Source organism: Manis javanica, chromosome 15 (genome assembly GCF_040802235.1).
Source record: "Manis javanica isolate MJ-LG chromosome 15, MJ_LKY, whole genome shotgun sequence".
In the NCBI taxonomy this organism is placed as follows: domain Eukaryota; kingdom Metazoa; phylum Chordata; class Mammalia; order Pholidota; family Manidae; genus Manis; species Manis javanica.
In genome coordinates, this window is record NC_133170.1 from 86,827,572 (window position 1) to 86,844,150 (window position 16,579).

The 16,579-nt window shown below is 58.7% G+C and overlaps 1 protein-coding gene across 6 annotated transcripts in view; it reads right to left on the reverse strand.

The window, feature by feature from the left end:
* The window catches only part of GNB1L (G protein subunit beta 1 like), a 62,623-nt gene that overhangs the window by 26,355 nt on the left and 19,689 nt on the right, over positions 1–16,579 (reverse strand). For 4 of the 6 annotated variants that reach the window (XM_073223751.1, XM_073223750.1, XM_073223749.1 and 1 more), the window contains 5 exons: positions 10,285–10,435; positions 9,668–9,793; positions 5,928–6,026; positions 4,273–4,435; positions 225–323 (listed from right to left, as the gene is read on the reverse strand). In XM_073223751.1, coding sequence (XP_073079852.1) covers positions 225–323; positions 4,273–4,435; positions 5,928–6,026; positions 9,668–9,793; positions 10,285–10,409 — 612 coding nt within the window. In that variant the 5' untranslated portion in view covers positions 10,410–10,435. The remainder of the gene's footprint in view (positions 1–224; positions 324–4,272; positions 4,436–5,927; positions 6,027–9,667; positions 9,794–10,284; positions 10,436–16,579) is intronic. The other 2 variants (XM_073223752.1, XM_073223753.1) reach the window with 2 other exon arrangements.

A 16,579-nucleotide genomic window follows, 5' to 3' on the forward strand; every position in this document is an offset into this window, starting at 1 on the left:
GTGGCCCGGAACGAGGACAGCACAGGGCAGCATGGTTTGCAGGGCGGCAGCCGTGTCAGGAGGGGGCCAGGAACCGTGACACACAGGCTGCGGAAGGCGGAGCGCACAGGTTTCCCCAAGAGGCTAATTGCCCATTGGTTTGACATCCCAGACCCTGAATGGGGCATGATTCACGGGCGGGCGGGCGTGGCTGGTGGGTGTGGTTGGCATGCACTGGGCCTTACCTGCCACAGCTCCAGGCACATGGGCATGCCTGGCTTGGCACCTGCCTCCGGCTTCAGGGTGCACACTGACGTCTTGGATGGCATCTCCAGAATCTGAACCTGACAGTGAGAAAACAAGTTGATTTGGGCCGGCGCCAAGTTGCATCTGTGCTGTACAAACAAGAGACTTCTAAGGCGATTAGCCAAGGCTGCTGCGGGTTTCTGTCTGCTCCCCCCAGGAACCTGGGAGCTGAGCCTCCTGATTAGGCCGCACAAGCTCGTGGGCCCCAGCGCTGCTGGGCCTTGCGAAATGCATGTGTCATTCCTGAGCAACTGGCACAGCCCTCTAACCAGCCTTACCACCCAGAGCCACCACTGGCCTCCCCCAGACTGACCCCTTTGCTGAGCAAGAGGCCCATTCAGCACTGCCTCAGCCTGCTGATTCCCCTGAGCTTGGCCTGCTCGTTCCTGGTGTGGGTTTTACATGTGAACTGTTCTGAGCTATCTCAGATGCGTCAAATGGTACAAAGGCTTACACAGCGGGACACCTGGAGACCCACCAAGCCTGGGAAGCGAACGTGACATGGCCAAGGAACACTCTGTTTGGAGCCTGGGTGTTCAGGGTGCCCTGTACCTTTGTATCCGAACAGCAGTTACATTTTGTGTCACTGAGCACAGGTGCTGGGCCCGCCTGCACCTGGACTGGGAGATACCCCTATAGCTGGCCTTCACGGCGGGCTCATACTCAGCCCTGTGTACCCGGGCTGGTCCAGGCTCTGCTGGGGACAGCTAGCTGAGGCTGTGCAAGAAGCAGGCTCCGGCCCTGGGGCACTACAGACTGGAAGTAGCTCCCCAGCCATCTGCATCCCTAACGCCTCAGCTCCCTTATCCAAGTGGGGATAATGTGTCCCCTCCTGTAGGGCCAAAGAGGGGCTTCTGTGTGGAGTGGGTCCCCTGCTCAGTTGGAGTGGGGAGGGGGTGCTCACCTGGCCCTTAGCCACCCTAGGCACCGAGGCAGCAGCTCCCCAGTAACACCACGGCAACAGCGTGGCCACCACGGGGGGTGGGGGATGCTGAGGGGACAGTTGGCCTCTGGTGTGACACCCACAGCACAGAACCCTGGCGAGAGGCCAGCGTGAACTTGAGGCACACAGGTGTGAGGAATGCTGCTCTCACTGACAAACACGAGGGACCCGTCCTGAAGCCTGGAGTCCTGAGAGTCTGAGTTCCGAGTCTACCACGTGGGTGCTGGGGGCCACGTCCAAGGGCTGCTGCAGGCAGGGCAGGGAGCCGGCAGCATGGCCTGGCCCTCCCAGCCCTGGGGGTCCTGCTCTGCGCTCACAACGCCTCCATGGGCAGGGCTCTTGTCAGAAGGCCGCAGAGCATCCCAGCACCAGGGGAAGGGCTCACAGCCGGGCAGGGGCAGGCGGCGGGGTCCCTGCCGAGTGCATACAGGCACCCCGGCTCCCCCGCCGCCAGGCCTTCAGGGTTGGCATCTACGCCATCCGCCTCGGCCTGCATGCCCAGAGGAGACAGAAAAGAACCAAAACGACATGGATGGTTATTACCCACAGGAAAGAGCCCCTGGAGCAGTAAAGATGCTCACAGAGAAGCTCTAGCAAAATGAAAAGAAATACGAGAAGTAGGACACATGACACAGGGGCAGCCTTACATGGCCTGCAGGTAAGAAACCTCAAGGGAAGGGGGACGGGGCTCTGGTCTGCTGCTCTGCACAGCTGATGCCAAACAGCATCAAGGCCAACTGCTTGAGAACCGGCAGAAGCCGGGGGACAGCTGTGGTGGGAGGGAGGGGGGCAGCGGGGAGCAGCCGGCCGGGGTACGCTCGCCCAGGGCCTGGCCCGCTGCTCAAGCAGAACAGAGAAACTCTCTGCTCAGTCCTGACACTGATTCAACCCTACCCCGCACAAACGCGAGGGGGAAAGCTGTGGGCCATGTGGTGCCCCCCTTTCCTGCTTTTCAGAGTCTGCGTGGCCAGCCCACGTCTGCGTGTGGAAGGACACAGACCAACCTGACTTCCTGCTGCCCTGCTGCTTGTTGCCAGATTTCTTAAAATGAGATCTGTTCCTTTCATGAACACATCACAAGGACAGGCTGGTTCTAAGGCGCCAGCTGGGAGGTGGGGGGCACCAGAGGAGAGGTCCCTGGGCACAAAGTCTGCACGGCCTGCACTGTGGACAGCCTGGCACACCGCTCCACGGGAAAATGAGGCATGGCTCGTCCTGATCTGCGGACGCAGGAAGACCCCTCTGGTGGCAGTGAGGAGGGCAGTGAGGGCAAGGGAGCGGGCAGGGGCAGATCTCCAGAGAGTCCGCTTCTGGGGGCGGAGGAGACAGGAAGTGAGAGGGGAGGGAAGACCGGTGGCCCCCAGCCCTGAGCTGAGTGCTGTGGGAGAGTGCGGCGGCCAGAGCCACGGCCAGGTGCAGGGAGCAAGGGCGGGCCCAGGACTCCACGGCCCAGGGGAGGGGCTTCGCGCCCTGGCAGGGGTCTGGGCACCCATGTCTGGAGCCTCCCCCAGGCACGGGTGCGCTTGCTTCCCACCTGGCACTCCACTGCAAGCTTTGTTTCCAGAAGGAAAAAATGTTTGGTTTGGGCAAGTGTGGCCACCCAGACGGCCGAGCAGGGCGGGAGTGCGTCCTCCCTGGCATTGCCTGGCACAGGCCCGTGAAGCTTTTCCAGGGCCCAGTCCAGGCAGATTCCAGGTGGGAACGTGGAAAACATCCATTTTCCCAGGATGTGCGAGGCCCCCAGACTGGCTGCTCCTGAAAAACACAGATGCGGCCTGCACGTGGGCAGCCAGGAACCCGGGCAGGAACAGCCTCGAGCAGAAGGGATGAGTGGTCTCAGGGGCCAGGCCAGGGAGGGGGCCCAGGGCGAGGGAGGGCCATGCTCGGGGAAGGCCTGGGGGGGGGCAGGAAGTGGAGGCCGGCATGCAGTACCAGGGCCCCAGCAGGAAGCGCCGGCTGTGCTGAGGCTGGCCTGTGGTGTGCGGCGCAGGAGGACGGCTTGGCACTGCCGGCCTCCTGCCGACCAGGAGCAAGCACACCCTTCTCATTTCACATTAATAAAACTTTTAACAGGTTTTTGGCAAATTGGCAAGAAAAGTATATGTAGCTCCTAATTGGTGATTTAAATGCAATCATGAACAAATAAATGCCTGTTCCTATCTCATTATTTATGAACTGAATCTGCTTTAAGACAAACGAGTCTTCTTGGGCAGGGGCCAAACCCCACATGTGCGTGGGCCTCGGGTCCCTGCCCAGGCGCCGCCCGCGGCAGAGGCTCTGGGAGCCAGTGGAGGGGAACACGGGAGTGGGCGGCACCTTGGGCCTCCCCCTGCGGGTGCACCCCCACATCCCCAGGCCCGCCAGGTCCCTGCTCACAGGCCGCTGCTTCCATTCCCCTTCAGCTCCCCAAGAGCTGGTGGCCCCGCTCTCCTCTCTACCGCACCCCTCCCCTGCCCGTCTGCCCCCAGTCCTGGGCTCTGCTCCCCTTGGTGACTCGGCCTCTTCTGCCCCAGGAGTATGGACCCCACTGTCCAGGCCCACCACTGTCCACTCACCCACCACCGCTGGCTGCTCTGGGCTAAGCTACATCTGATGGTGCCCTGCGACTCCATCACATCCTCCACCCCTGGAGCCCCGTCCTCTGGCTGCCCGGCTCGTTTCTGCCCCTCTGTACTGTGATTCCCCCCACATCCCAGCCCTGCCTGAGGCCTCTCACTTGGGACCTGCTTCTGTCCCCACAAGGCTGCCCTCCCCTCTGCTCTGGCTCCCAGGCCTACCAGGACCTCAGTGTCTCTCCCACCACCTCCTGCTGGCCTGCCAGGTGCATCCTCCACATGTGCTGCGCCCCAGTCCTCTAGGACCTGCCTGGGCAGCCTCTCCCCCAGGGCTCCTGTAGCCTCAGGCCCAGACAATAGACTCCCCATGCCAGGCCTCTCTTCCTGACTCACCAGCAGGGTACCTCCCAGGAGCCCTGAGCGAGGCCCAGCCTGAGGCCCACGGAGCCGGCTACCTAGGGAGCAAGGGACGGCTCAGGCGGGGCTCACCTCGTCGCTGCCTCTCCCGGGCACGGCCAGCATCCAGTGCTGCTGGCCCCCAGCCAGGACGGAGCTCCTGCAGAAGCCCACGCTCTCCAGGCACACAGAGTCCACGACGGCATTCCTGCCCTCCGCCAGGTCCCACAGGCACAGTTTCAGGTCCCGGCCCTGACTGCCAAAGCCAAGAGACAGGCATGAGCCTCGCAGGTAAGCGGACTGCACAGCCCACCTGCCCAAAAGACCAGCGCCGGGCTGAGGGAGGTGGGGGCACATTCTGCGGATGGCATCTGTGCTGGGACACACGGGGCACCTCGGCCAGGCAAGGGTTTTGTGTCAAAGATACCCGATGCCCAACCTGCTCACAGCCGTGCTGGGGGCGCGCCGCAGAGAGGCCCACGGTGCTCTGGGCACACGCAGTGGCCACCTCCCGTGGCCTTCCTGCTGCTCCCCGAGCTGCCAAAGTGCACGCCTGGCCTCCCTGCCTCCCTCTTTGTGACCTCACTGAGGCCCTGGCAGGCCCACCCTCAGGCATTTTCCCAAATGAATTAAAACCTACATTCACACAAAAACCTGTACTTTACTGTTCATTAACAAGATAATCAGAGTCCCAGGGTTCCAGGGCCCCAGGCGGGTCTGCAGACCATCACAAATGTGTGGCATGCTGGACACAGGCAGGGAGCCGCCCTGAGGGAACTTGGGAAAGCCGACTGGGAACTGCCAGGTTAAAGACAAGGCGACTGCACAGGGACACAGGCCCCTAGTGGGCCCATTTGCTTCCCACGGGGGTGTGGCCTAGGAATCCCAAAAGCTAGCCACACGTACAGTAGGGTGGAACGGAGAAGCACCTAAGCGGTGGGTGGCGGGACCCGTCCCAGAAGGCATCACGGAGAAGCCAGGGAAGCAGGAACAACCCCAAGGAGCCGGCCTGGAATCGGAGGCGTCAGCATGAATGCCTGTTTATCCATGCACCCATGGAGACGCGCACAGGCACTGCCAGCAGACCCAGGGCATGAGCACACCTCGCCCTCCAGCCGGGTTCCTTACCCTTTCTCTAGACACAGGCCCAGGTTTCTGGAGGAATGGCCGAGTCTAGGACTGCAGCAGGGGAAAACCAAGGTGAGTCCCAGCATCTCACGGTGACAGAAAGCAAGGCAATACTTAAAATATAAAGGATGGGGTTGTGTCCAAAGGACCAGGTGGCAAAGCTGGGACGATCTAAGCAATACAATAAATAACAGTGTGCGCTGACGGCCCAGGAATAAATCAGTCTCTATGAGCCCTGAGTCCTGAGGGAACACACACGGAGTTCCTCATAAAGGTGAATTCTACCACAGGTGGGAGGCATGCGGAAACAGAAGTCCCAGGAGATCACCCGGTGATAACTGGGGGGGCAGAACCCACCACCAGATGCTGAAACCCGCAGGCAACACTTCGGGAGAACGGGAGACACACGGCCTCCACGTATCCCTCCGCGTGCTTGGCGGCAGCTCTTGCACACGGCTGCAGACTCCTCGGCCCTACTTAACTCCTACTTCTAAGTCCCTTGAGCAAGACCCGTGCGGACCGGGCACTCACTTCCAAGGAGCCCTGGGAAGTAGAGGGAACGGTCCCTGCCGGGGAGAACCCACAGACAGGCCCTTCCGGGTGGCCACAGTGACCCTCACCAGGAGTGAGCCTTGTGGACATCCTGGACCCCGAATGATGCGACAAGAAGAGCTCCTGGTCTGTGGGTTCCTCCTGAAAGCCCATCATGCCATCTAAACCTGAGAAACAGTGAGGAGCATTCTATAAAACTCCTGAGCAGTCCTGCCCGAGTCGAGGCCATGAGAAACAAGGGAAAGAGAAGCGATCCCAGACCAGAGGCGGGGAGGAGGTATGACGACTCGGTGGGTCCTGGAGCCGGAAGGGCAGCCGCCTGACGCCCAGGACCTGGGGCCGTACCCGTGTTCTGACAGACCTGCCCCGTCATGGGAGATGCGCCAACCACCCGGTGCCGTGCAGACGGTGCCCTCCCCAGGATGACCCAGGTCATCCCTCCCAGTCCAAACCCCAACTCCTTCTGGAGAGCCCACCATCTGACGTTCAAGTGCGCCCGGACATTCGGAGGACCAGGCCTCGCATGGCACGCAGGAGGAACAGGCCTGGCGCCCTGCTCCGCTACACAGCAGGACGGCCTGAAGCGGCAGCAGCGAGCGAGACCGACACGAGGACAGGGCAGGCCCTAAGGCAGGCAGGAGGCGGCTGGGCAGCACGCTCGCCCGCAGAGAGTGCCCGACTCACAGCCGAGACGGCCCTTAGTGACTTCCTATGCTGAGCTCACAGCGCAGTTCCTCCCTGCCCCCTCCGGCCGGTCCCTCGTTGCTGATGACATTCTCTCCCCTCAACGCCCGTCACTCCAGAAGACCCAGTGTGTGCCTCGCCACTCCACACTCCCTCCCAGAGCTGATGTGTTCCTGTATTGCTCAATGGGCATCACCCACAATTTTCACTATTTTTTTACCCAAACCATCCCAGATCGGCCACAGGAGCCCCTTCACGCTGGCTCAGGGTCCTTCTGACATGTGTCCTTCAACAACATGGGCCAGACCTGGGATCAGCTCTTCCTCCAAAGAATTCTCATTCCTTCCGGTGCAGAAAGGGGTTCAGAAACCAAGACCTGGGTGTGCTCAGGCTACAGCGCCGCCACCAGGCCCTCAGCACGCAGAGCTAGGAAACACCTACCCGCCACCCAAACACACACACAAGTATGTCTGTACGAATTTTCAATACCCCCAGTGTCAGGCCGATGCCCCGAGGGTCCCTCTCCCCCCCTTCCTCCTCCTCGAGTTTGTGACTCCCTTCTCCAATGGGAGGAAACCTGGCTGCCATTTTCCTCAAGATATTACGGACATGCTCAACTGACAACTAGCTTGTGGGACGCAGCCCATCTGCTAACCTCCCTGGCCACCTCTGCGACCTCGCCCCCACCCCCCTGCCTCTCTGACCTGTGGGCACACTCCTCCGGCACCTCTGCCTGGCAGCCCCGCCCCATCCACCCCCTCAGATGCTGATGTCCCAGCTCAGAGCGGCAACGAGGGCAGGGAAGACAGGGCCATCGGGCCTCCATGGGAGACACAGAGCCCTCCTCCACACCAACAGTGGATTCCAGAGGAAGTGTGCAGGGACAGCAGCAGAGAAGCTCCTGGGAGGTCAGGGAGAGACCTTCGTGACCTGGTCCTAGGCCTCCTTTGCAAGACACAGAGGCACCAGCTCTAAGGGGAAAGATGGCACACTTCACTCCATTAAAATAACTAACTTCTGCTCACTAAAGACATCATTAAAAAAGTGAAAAATGCAAGCCATCGAGCTGGAGAAATAGTTGGTGATAAAAAAATATCTCCCATATCTAGAATACAAAACAACTCCCACAGCTCAGTAAGAAAAAGGCAGTCAATCCAACAGAGAAATGGGTGTTTAAGGGAGAGTTTACCTGAGAGGCTGACACACACGGATGAGGGCTCTGCTCACTAAGCGGTCAGGACAATGCCAGTGAGGCCGCACCCCAGGGTGCAGATGCGCCACCTCTGGGTACAGGGTCCAATCTGCAGACATGTGCACCGGCGCCAGGAGACCCAGACAGGAATCTAAGTTTCATCCCTGATAGCTCCAGGGGCCCAACCCGGATCCCTGCTGGTGGAGTGGCAAGCTAGGTACACACGTCACATCCAGTAGAAGGCACACAGAACACCCCACACACCGTGGGCGTCTCAGAGAAGGTGGAGGGAAGGAAGTCCGACACAAAGGAAACTATGCCGCAGGGCTCCCTCTTCTTAATTAAGAAAAAAAAGACAAAACGAGTCTATGCCTTTTGGAGACGCGCATTCAGGTGGTAAAGCAAGAATGAGGCGTAAGGGGCTGACCCCAAGCGGGAGGACAGGGCTGGCAGCGTACTGCTCCTGATGGGGAATGGTCACGCAGGGGCCCACGCTGTGGTGGCATGGCGGTCTGCACATGTGCTCTGTGTGCCTTTCTGTGTATCACATCTCACAATAAAAACAGTGGGCACAAGCCTGCCCAGGTGCACATGGGCGTGCAGGCAGGGCGGCCCCCAGACTTCCCAGCACCCTGCACTCAGCTGGGAGAGGAGCAGGGCCCCTGGCGCCCAGCTCTAGGTCCTCTGGTCTCCCCTTGACATGAAAGCAAATGTTCCTGCTCAAGAGCCACTTCAGAGAGAACTGGCTTCCAAACACAGCTGGGCGCACAGCCTCTAGTGCAACGTAAACGCACCTGGGCATTCCAAGCACCTGCACAGCCTGCAACACAGACCTCCTGACCCCCAGGCTCCTGCCTGGAGTGGGGCCCCCGCAGCGCCACCCCAGGCCAAAGCGAAGCACCTTCAGACACTGGCTCATAGGTTGTCCCCGAAGTTTGCCTCTCCGTGCACCATCTGGCCAGATCCCTGAGAGGACAGCCCCCCAGGCACCTGGGCCCTGGAGGGCAGGAAGCTCTGAAGGGCCTCTGCCTCAGCTAAAAATTCAGGAGGAACATTTAAAAATGGCATTTCCTGATGCAGGTGGCTTGGTGGGGTATTCAGACACCACATCTACTCTAACCATCAGGGAAAGACCAAAACCACATGGACGGCCCTGTGCACCAAGAGGGGACAGAGGGCCTGGGCCGCCTGGCCAGGAAGGAGGCAAGGCCCTGCGAGGGCTCTGTAAGTACACACGGCCTGGGCCACCACCCTCCCAGACACCTCCACCCTCAGGCACATGCAAGCTAGCAGCAGGTCACGGAAGCAGAGTGAGTCTGGCACAAAGGTGCCTTGAAGACCCCGCAGGGCTTCATCCTCTGGGGGCAGGGCTCCATGGTGCCCAGATGCCCAGGCTCCAAGTCCAGAGCAGGAGAACAGAGCTGTCCCGCAGTTCTGGGCACAAGCTGTTCAGGAAAGAACCACTTGGACTTGGTAGATGTCTGGGCTGGGGCAGCGAGCCGTGTCCAGGGGCAGATGTCAGAGGGACCCAAGACAGTGGTCCACTCCAGCAGCGGGGCAGCCTGGCTCCCTGCATACCCTGCCTTGCCCACCCCCTCCCTGGGGGAAGCAGGAAGCCCCTCCCTGCTGCCTCCTGGCCCACCTCCACCTGGAGTCCCAGCTGTGACCCCTGCAAGGCCTCAGGGGAAGCGCAGGAGCACAGACTCCCTACCCTGCTGCCCCGCCTCCAGCCCCTCACAGCCGGGGCCCTCACAGGCTGGGCCCACCGCGGCCACAGTGCACATGGTCTCCCCCACCCGCAGGCCAGGACCCCCTCGGTCCAGCCACCTGCTGCTCACCCCATGCCGGGCAGCCTCAGGCCCTGCAGTCCTGGCCCCATGAAGGCCACAACCTGGCTCCTTCAGGACCATGCTGGCTGCCACCAAGACCCACCTGAGGAGCTGGTGGCCCTGGGACAGCGTCTGCAGCCAGGTCACACACTGGCCCCTGTGGCCATCCAGGGTGGCGACTGTCCTCCACGTCTGCAGGCTCCAGATGTGCACCAGCCCGCTCAGGGACCTGTTCCGAGGGCAAGTGCAGGCTCCAGGGGAGGCTCAGCGGAGACCCACCAGCACGCTCCAGGGTCGCGGGAGCCACACAGCTGGCGGGCCAGGCATTTGCCTGGTGGCTCCGAGCCCTGGTGACAGCTCTAAAGTGAACTCGGGGCAAGAGCGACACAGTGCTCCTCTGCCAGGGAGGGTGCGCAGGGTGCTGGGGAGCCTCGGGGGCCTCCGACAGAGCCTGCTCCAGGCAAGGAGGAAATGGGGGCCACCACTGAGAGCACAAACTGCGTGCGTCTCACGAGACGTCAAGTTCCTCGCCCCCTCCGAAGGGTCAGGTCCAGGGGACGGCATGTAAGTGGGCTCTGAGACGGCGGGGTGCCCGGGCGACAGGCAGCCTGAGCTCCCCCCTGGGACCACGGTCACAGCCGGGCCCACTGCCTGCCCACCACCCCACGACTCCACCCGGGGCTCTCCCCTGGGGCTGGGCTGGGGATCGCAGCTACTCACCCTGAGAGGAGGAGTGGGTGCCCCTGCCCCAGGGCCCCTCCACAGAAATGAAGCGCATGTACTGCCGACTGGGTGCCTCGGAGGACAAACTGGGGGTCCGGTGGTGGGAGTGGCGGGGCCGCCATGCTGGGCAGGTGTGGTCACCTGGGGACTGAGTGACAAACCTGCCACTCAGAAGGCAGGGGCCGCTTCCCTGGACCCCCACCACCACCACCCTCTTCCACCTGCCCACAGGTGTCTGTGCTGACCTGCGCGCCCACCCCCTTGCCACCACCCTTGCCCTCACTGCCCTGCACAGAGCCTGCCACTGGCCTCCAGGGCTTCCTGGCTGCCCCTAGCTGTGCCCTCTCGTTCCCTGAGTCCCACTGGCCATCCTGGCACTGCCCCACCAGGCTGTCTGCACGCCTGGAGGGCCTGTCCTGCCTCTGGGCATGTCTGGTGCCCTCCGTCCAGGCCTTGCTGTAGTTCCTCCATCAGGAAAGCCCCGCCGCCAGCCCTCTGGCAGACTCGGTCCCCCTGACTTGAGCCCCTTCCTCTCTCCTCTCTGCGGTGGAGTAATGTGCTGGCCACCTCACCAGGACCGGGGAGCCAGGGCCACGCCGGCCTGCTCCCTCCAGACCCCAGGCCCGGTGCCCAGCACCTGCTCGGCAAGCGCACGCTAAGGGATAAGCCAAGGAACAGACAAGGTGTGCAGAGCTCCTGGTGCAGGGGAGCGAGCAGCTCGGGCAGGTGTCGAGGAGCCTCCTCCTCACGTGGGCTGCCCCCTGCCCGGTGGGTCCTGAGCCTGCATGCCCACAGCTGCTAAGCACTACAGCCACCCTTTGAGAGGGCAGCACCCCATTCACTGCTGGGAAAACCGAGGCAGCTATGGTGTGGTGAGCTCTCCCAAGCCCCTCAGACTCAGGCCTGAAGTACCCCAGAGGTGGCATGCAGCCACCAAAGGGCAAGGGGCAGGGAGTCCCCTTGCCACACCCCAGGGGGGCTGCTATCACAGGTCAGACCCTTCCTCAGATCACTGGTCCTGTGTTTAGGCCTGCCGGGGTCCACCCACCCCACAGGAGAAGCCTCCCAGTGCGCCTGCTGAGCCCACCCCGGCCCTGCAGAGCCCCTGGCTGCCCACGTCCTCCTCTCACACTGCCTCAGTCCCTCAGGCAGCCAGGGGCGCGGTAGTGCGAGGTGGCTGCTCTCGGTGGGGAGGGGGAGGTCGCAGGGCCAGAAGTGACCTGCTCCAGCAGCCATGGGGCACATCCCTCCACCCACAGGGCTCAGGCCGGTCCAAGTGCACAAAATGCTAGGGAGCTGCCCGCTGAGCAAGAAGGGGGCCGCAGGTCACTGAGACAGCAGAGGACAGGCAGTGACCAGAGCCTGGAGACCAGTGGGGCTTGCACAGGGCGGGAGAGCCAGACTGCAGAGACTCGGGGGAGACCGCTGCCAGCACCCAGGACAGCTGAGGGCTGTGGAAGAAGGGCCTGGACCTTGAGGCCCCAGAACAGCCCCTGGGCAGGCCCAGGAGGGGGCGGCCTGGTCTCCACCTCCAGGACACACGGTAACCCTTACTGGCAAGAGGCTGCAGGCAGCTCCCCAGCGGTTTGATCCTGCCTCCATTGGGAGGTTTCATGGAGAAGGAGGAGGTCCTGGGAACGTGCTGTACAAGTGGTCAGGTCCCTGTTTGTTTCTGTCTCTTTTAGGGTTTTTACCCTAAATCCTCTCTCACCTTTGGCTAAAAGCCAACTGACTCTTCCCAAATGCAGGCTGACCTCCTGCAGCGGGCAGAGGGCCCTGACCACCCCCCCGACCCTGATGCATAGCCCCTGCTCGGGCAGGTAAGTGCCTCCAGACGCTGCTGGGCCAGGGCCACAAAGCTGCCAGGCTGCCCTTGGGCAGCAGGCATGGGGCAGGTTCAGAGGAGCAGTTGTTTGGGCACCCCCCTGGAAGCCACTGCCCAGCCACACTGTGCCTGCCCCATAAGAACAGCTGGTCAGTGACAGGCACAGGGCTGCAGGACCCTGGACTGGGAGAAACCTAAGAATGCAGACCCCGCTGAGGCACCTCAACCTAGAGGAAAAGCGCCAGCCCAAGACTGGGGGGTGTCCCACCATTCGGTTCAGGTCACAGAATCTTCTGGCAGACCACCTCTGCACAGACTCCCACGCACAGCCCTGACACACACACACTGTATTTATGCACATATGTGCATGCATGCAGAGGGCACTCACGTGCAGGTGCGCACACACAAAAGTGCACATGCCTGCACACATGCATGGGCACACACAGGCATGCACATGCCTGCGCACAGGCGCTCACACACACTAGCAGTGTGGTGCCTGGGGCAGTGCCAGACAAAGCCCAGCCTACACATGCCACCTGCCCGTGGCTTGCTGGGATCCTGAGAACCTCATCAGTGTAAGGTTCACTCTGAGGTGATGAAATCAAGGTCTCCTCTTGTTTTCTCAGAACTGCTGAGAACAAACCCATCATGTTGTCACAACCAAAATGTTCAGGCCAAAATGATGCATCAGCAATTAAGGGCTCCATCATTTCAAGCAATTAAAATAAACGCTTTATTTGAAAATTAATTAATTCTAGCTACATATTTTTCCCATGACAATAGCCTATGATTACTTGATTTATGACATCTAATTATTTTTATTAATCTAATTGAGAATAAGCACATAAGCCTATCTCCCCTGGCACCAGGCCACCCGCAGCAGAGGCCGAAGCCCCTTGCGCAAGGCCAGTGCGCGACGTCAGCCCTCGCCACTGCCTCGTCTCCCTGTTCTGTCACTTGTCTCTTTCTCCCAGAGGGCAAAGGAGCATGAAATCTGAACCACTGAGCACCACTTCGGATTCTGCCTGCTCTTCGAGATGTCAAGAAAAGACACATTCTTTTAAACATTAAAAAGAAAGACAATCTGACACAATGTACACAATTCTGACAGCCTTTCCAAACGATGCTACGAACGGCCCCGGGAGTCCGTCAGGCCCTCGTCCACACATGGGTGACAGTGTCCCCGCATCACAGCTCAAGAGCAGCAGCCTGGCAGGCCTCGGGGTCACCCCGGGAGGCGCACCTGAGCCCCCCTCCCAGGCACAGGAGCAGCATGGGGGCCGGGCTCGGTGGCAAGGCACACGTCACACGGTGCGGAGCCCCCCCCAACGCCCCCTGCCCGCAGGGCGCAGCAGCCACAGGGATCCAAGGAGGCCCCTCATGGGGAGGCAGAGGCATCCACACTGAGCAGGGGCTGGCGGGCACCTGCCCTGGGCCCTGGGGGCTGTGTCGGCAGACAGAACCCATGTAACTGGAGAGGCAGGTGAGGCAGGGCCAGGGAGGGGCCAGTGCCCGCGACCACAGGTGCCCACCCAGGGTTCCCGGGTTGCCAGGGGCTCACACCTCTGTGCACCCCTCAGCCTGGCCCTCAAACAGGTCCCAGGTGAGTCCTTTTACCACAACAGGACCACTGGTCCCTAAAGACACTTGGAAATCCAGTGAGTGCTGAGAGGCAGGCTGAAGCAGGGAGCCACCACCCAGAGATGCCGGGGCCCTGCCCCACTCTGGGGGCCCGAGCACACAAGGGCAGCTGCTTGGGAAGCTGGGAGCACCACACTCGCACCCAGCGCCCTGCACGTGTGCCAGACAAAGGAAACAACGAGCTCCAGCAGCCCCTAAGGTACCTGGGCGTTCCATGGCCACGTGGACCGGCGGGGCTCCACCTCCGCACAGGATATCCTGACTGCCTCCCAACAAAAAAACAACTGAAAATGTTGATAAAATAAAAAACCAATTCTTCAATACGTCATGAAGTTGGCCCCAAAAATGGGAAGTTTAGAACCTTCAGAGGCAAAATGCCAAATCTAAGCCCAACCCAGTAAGGTCTGCCGAGCCCAGCTGGCTCCGGCCCTGAGGGCACCTGCGACACTGTGACCAGGAATTCCAGTCTCAGGGCCTCTGGGTTGAAGACAGACAAAGCTTGGGGCCCTCCCAAGGTGGGTGACCTCACAGGAGCATCCCCATAAAGGTGAGACCTCACAGGGCTATGTGGCCAGCATCAGACTGAACGGGACAGAACGCACACCCAGAGGTGCCCCAGTGACGCCAGCCCTCAGGTTTCAGCCCTGAGTCACACCACCCTGGGGCATCCCCTAGGCCCCACTCATATGTCTGTGAAGGTCTCTCTGGAGCCCACCTCCATCGCTTCACAGATACACCCTATGAAACGCAGTCTTGTGGTCAGACTCACGACAACAAACGAGGAACCTGGCACCACGAGTGAGAGCCGCCAGAAACAGAGGGGGTGGGACACAGCCCAGGGTGCTCAGGCATATAAATTAAGGACGCTTGATGCTTTTAAAGTCTCAGAAAGAGGGAACTGAAACTGCAAGAAGTAGAACACAAAAGACCTTAAAAAGTTACTGTTCAGATTTGAGAAAGGGCCCAACCAGGTGAAAAGTTATTGGGAAACAGGAGATCTGCACTGTGCCAAGGTATTATGCTACAGATTATTTACTGACCACAAAGGCAAGTTTCCTTTACAATGGAGACATGTGGCTATCACCACCTTCCCCATCCAGTCCAAGCTGGCACTGCCAACAGTACACACATGGCATCACTTATCTCCTGAGGAGATGCCAGAAGCCACGGCGCCACCCATGCACATCCGGGGTGACGATACACGGGAAACTGTCAGGCGCATCCAGATCTGGGGACGATGGACAGAGCAGCTAGCTCAGATGTGTCACAAAGGTCAAGGTCAAAGAGCAAACAGCAGGGTGAGTCAGATTAAGAGACTGAAGAGGTTGTCACAACCAAGGCAATGTGTGACACTTGATTAGATCCTGGATCACAAAGAGGGGGCTAGGAAGGACATTTTTGGGACAACTGGGGCAATCTGAATACAGACTACAGATAATATAGAATTATTGTTAATCTTCTTGGGAAGGATAGTAGTATTTTATGTAGAAGAATGTTCTTTTTCCTTAGTTTACAGTATCTTAGGGGTCAAGTGTCATGATGTCTGTGATTTGCTTTCAAATGTTTTCGAAGAAAAATCTCAATAACTATTTATCTACATACAAGCAGTAGGCAGAGAGGTAAACAGATGTGGCAAAATGTTAATAACGGGTGAGCACAGGAGAAGGGTGCACAAGCATTCATTATACCACACTCGCAACTTTGCTGTAGGTTTAGAAATATAAAAGCGTATCAGGGAGGGGGAGGAAGACAAACCCACAGAGGACTTGTATCCAGAATAAGGAGCACAGGGCAATACCGCAAGAAAGCAAACACCAGAAAGAAAAATGAGCAAAGGACCTGAACGATATTCACAAGAAACACAAAAGGCCAATAAACACGAAAAGATGTTAAACCTAATTAATAATCTAGGAAATGCCTGTCAAAACCCCAGTGTGATAAAATTACACTTCTAGCAGATTAGTAAAAAATTAAACAGTCTGTCGAATGTCGGCCAAGATGCGGGACAACTGGAACCCCCCACCATACCAGAGGGAGTGTATATTGCCGCAATCACTTCGGAAAACAATCTGGGACTGTTTTGCACACCTTATGACCAGCAACCCCACTCTCAGGTAAACAGCCTGAAGATGGCCTGGTGTGTACACACAGGCTTGTACCAGAATGCTCATAGCAGTTTGTACACAGTAATAAAACCAGAAACAACCCAAAGGCCATAAACTGCAGAATGGGGTAAATCTTGTACACTCACACAGAAGGACAGTCCACAAAACTGAAAATGAATAAACTCCAGTCTCACACAGATGAAGCTCAAAATCCTAATTCTCATCACAAGATATGAAGGAAGTAAAAAATGAGGCTACAAAGCAACAATAAAATGAGTCTACGGACAGGGAAAAACATTACATATACTCAGACTATACAAGGCAATAAGAAAACAAAGTGAAAATACAGTAACAAAGTAAAAATGGAGTGGACAAAGATATATCAGGCAAACAGAAATAATAAGAAAGCAAGGGTTGAAATATTGATATCAACAAAGCTGAATTCTGGCCAGAAAGCATTAGATTTGACAAAGCCAGACACCTTCTAATACTAAAAGCTGAAATCATAATGAATACTATAAATGCATAATATGTATGTACTAAACAACAGAAACACCACCTATATAAAGCTGAGACTACAGGAGATGCAAGGAGTTACAAAAAACAAAAACCTCACTAAGAACTGGAGAATGTGTTAGGCTACTCTTAGCACTTGATCCGCAGATCAAGTGGAAAACAGCAAGTAGGGAGACAGCAGACTCAACAGGGCAACTATTACAGA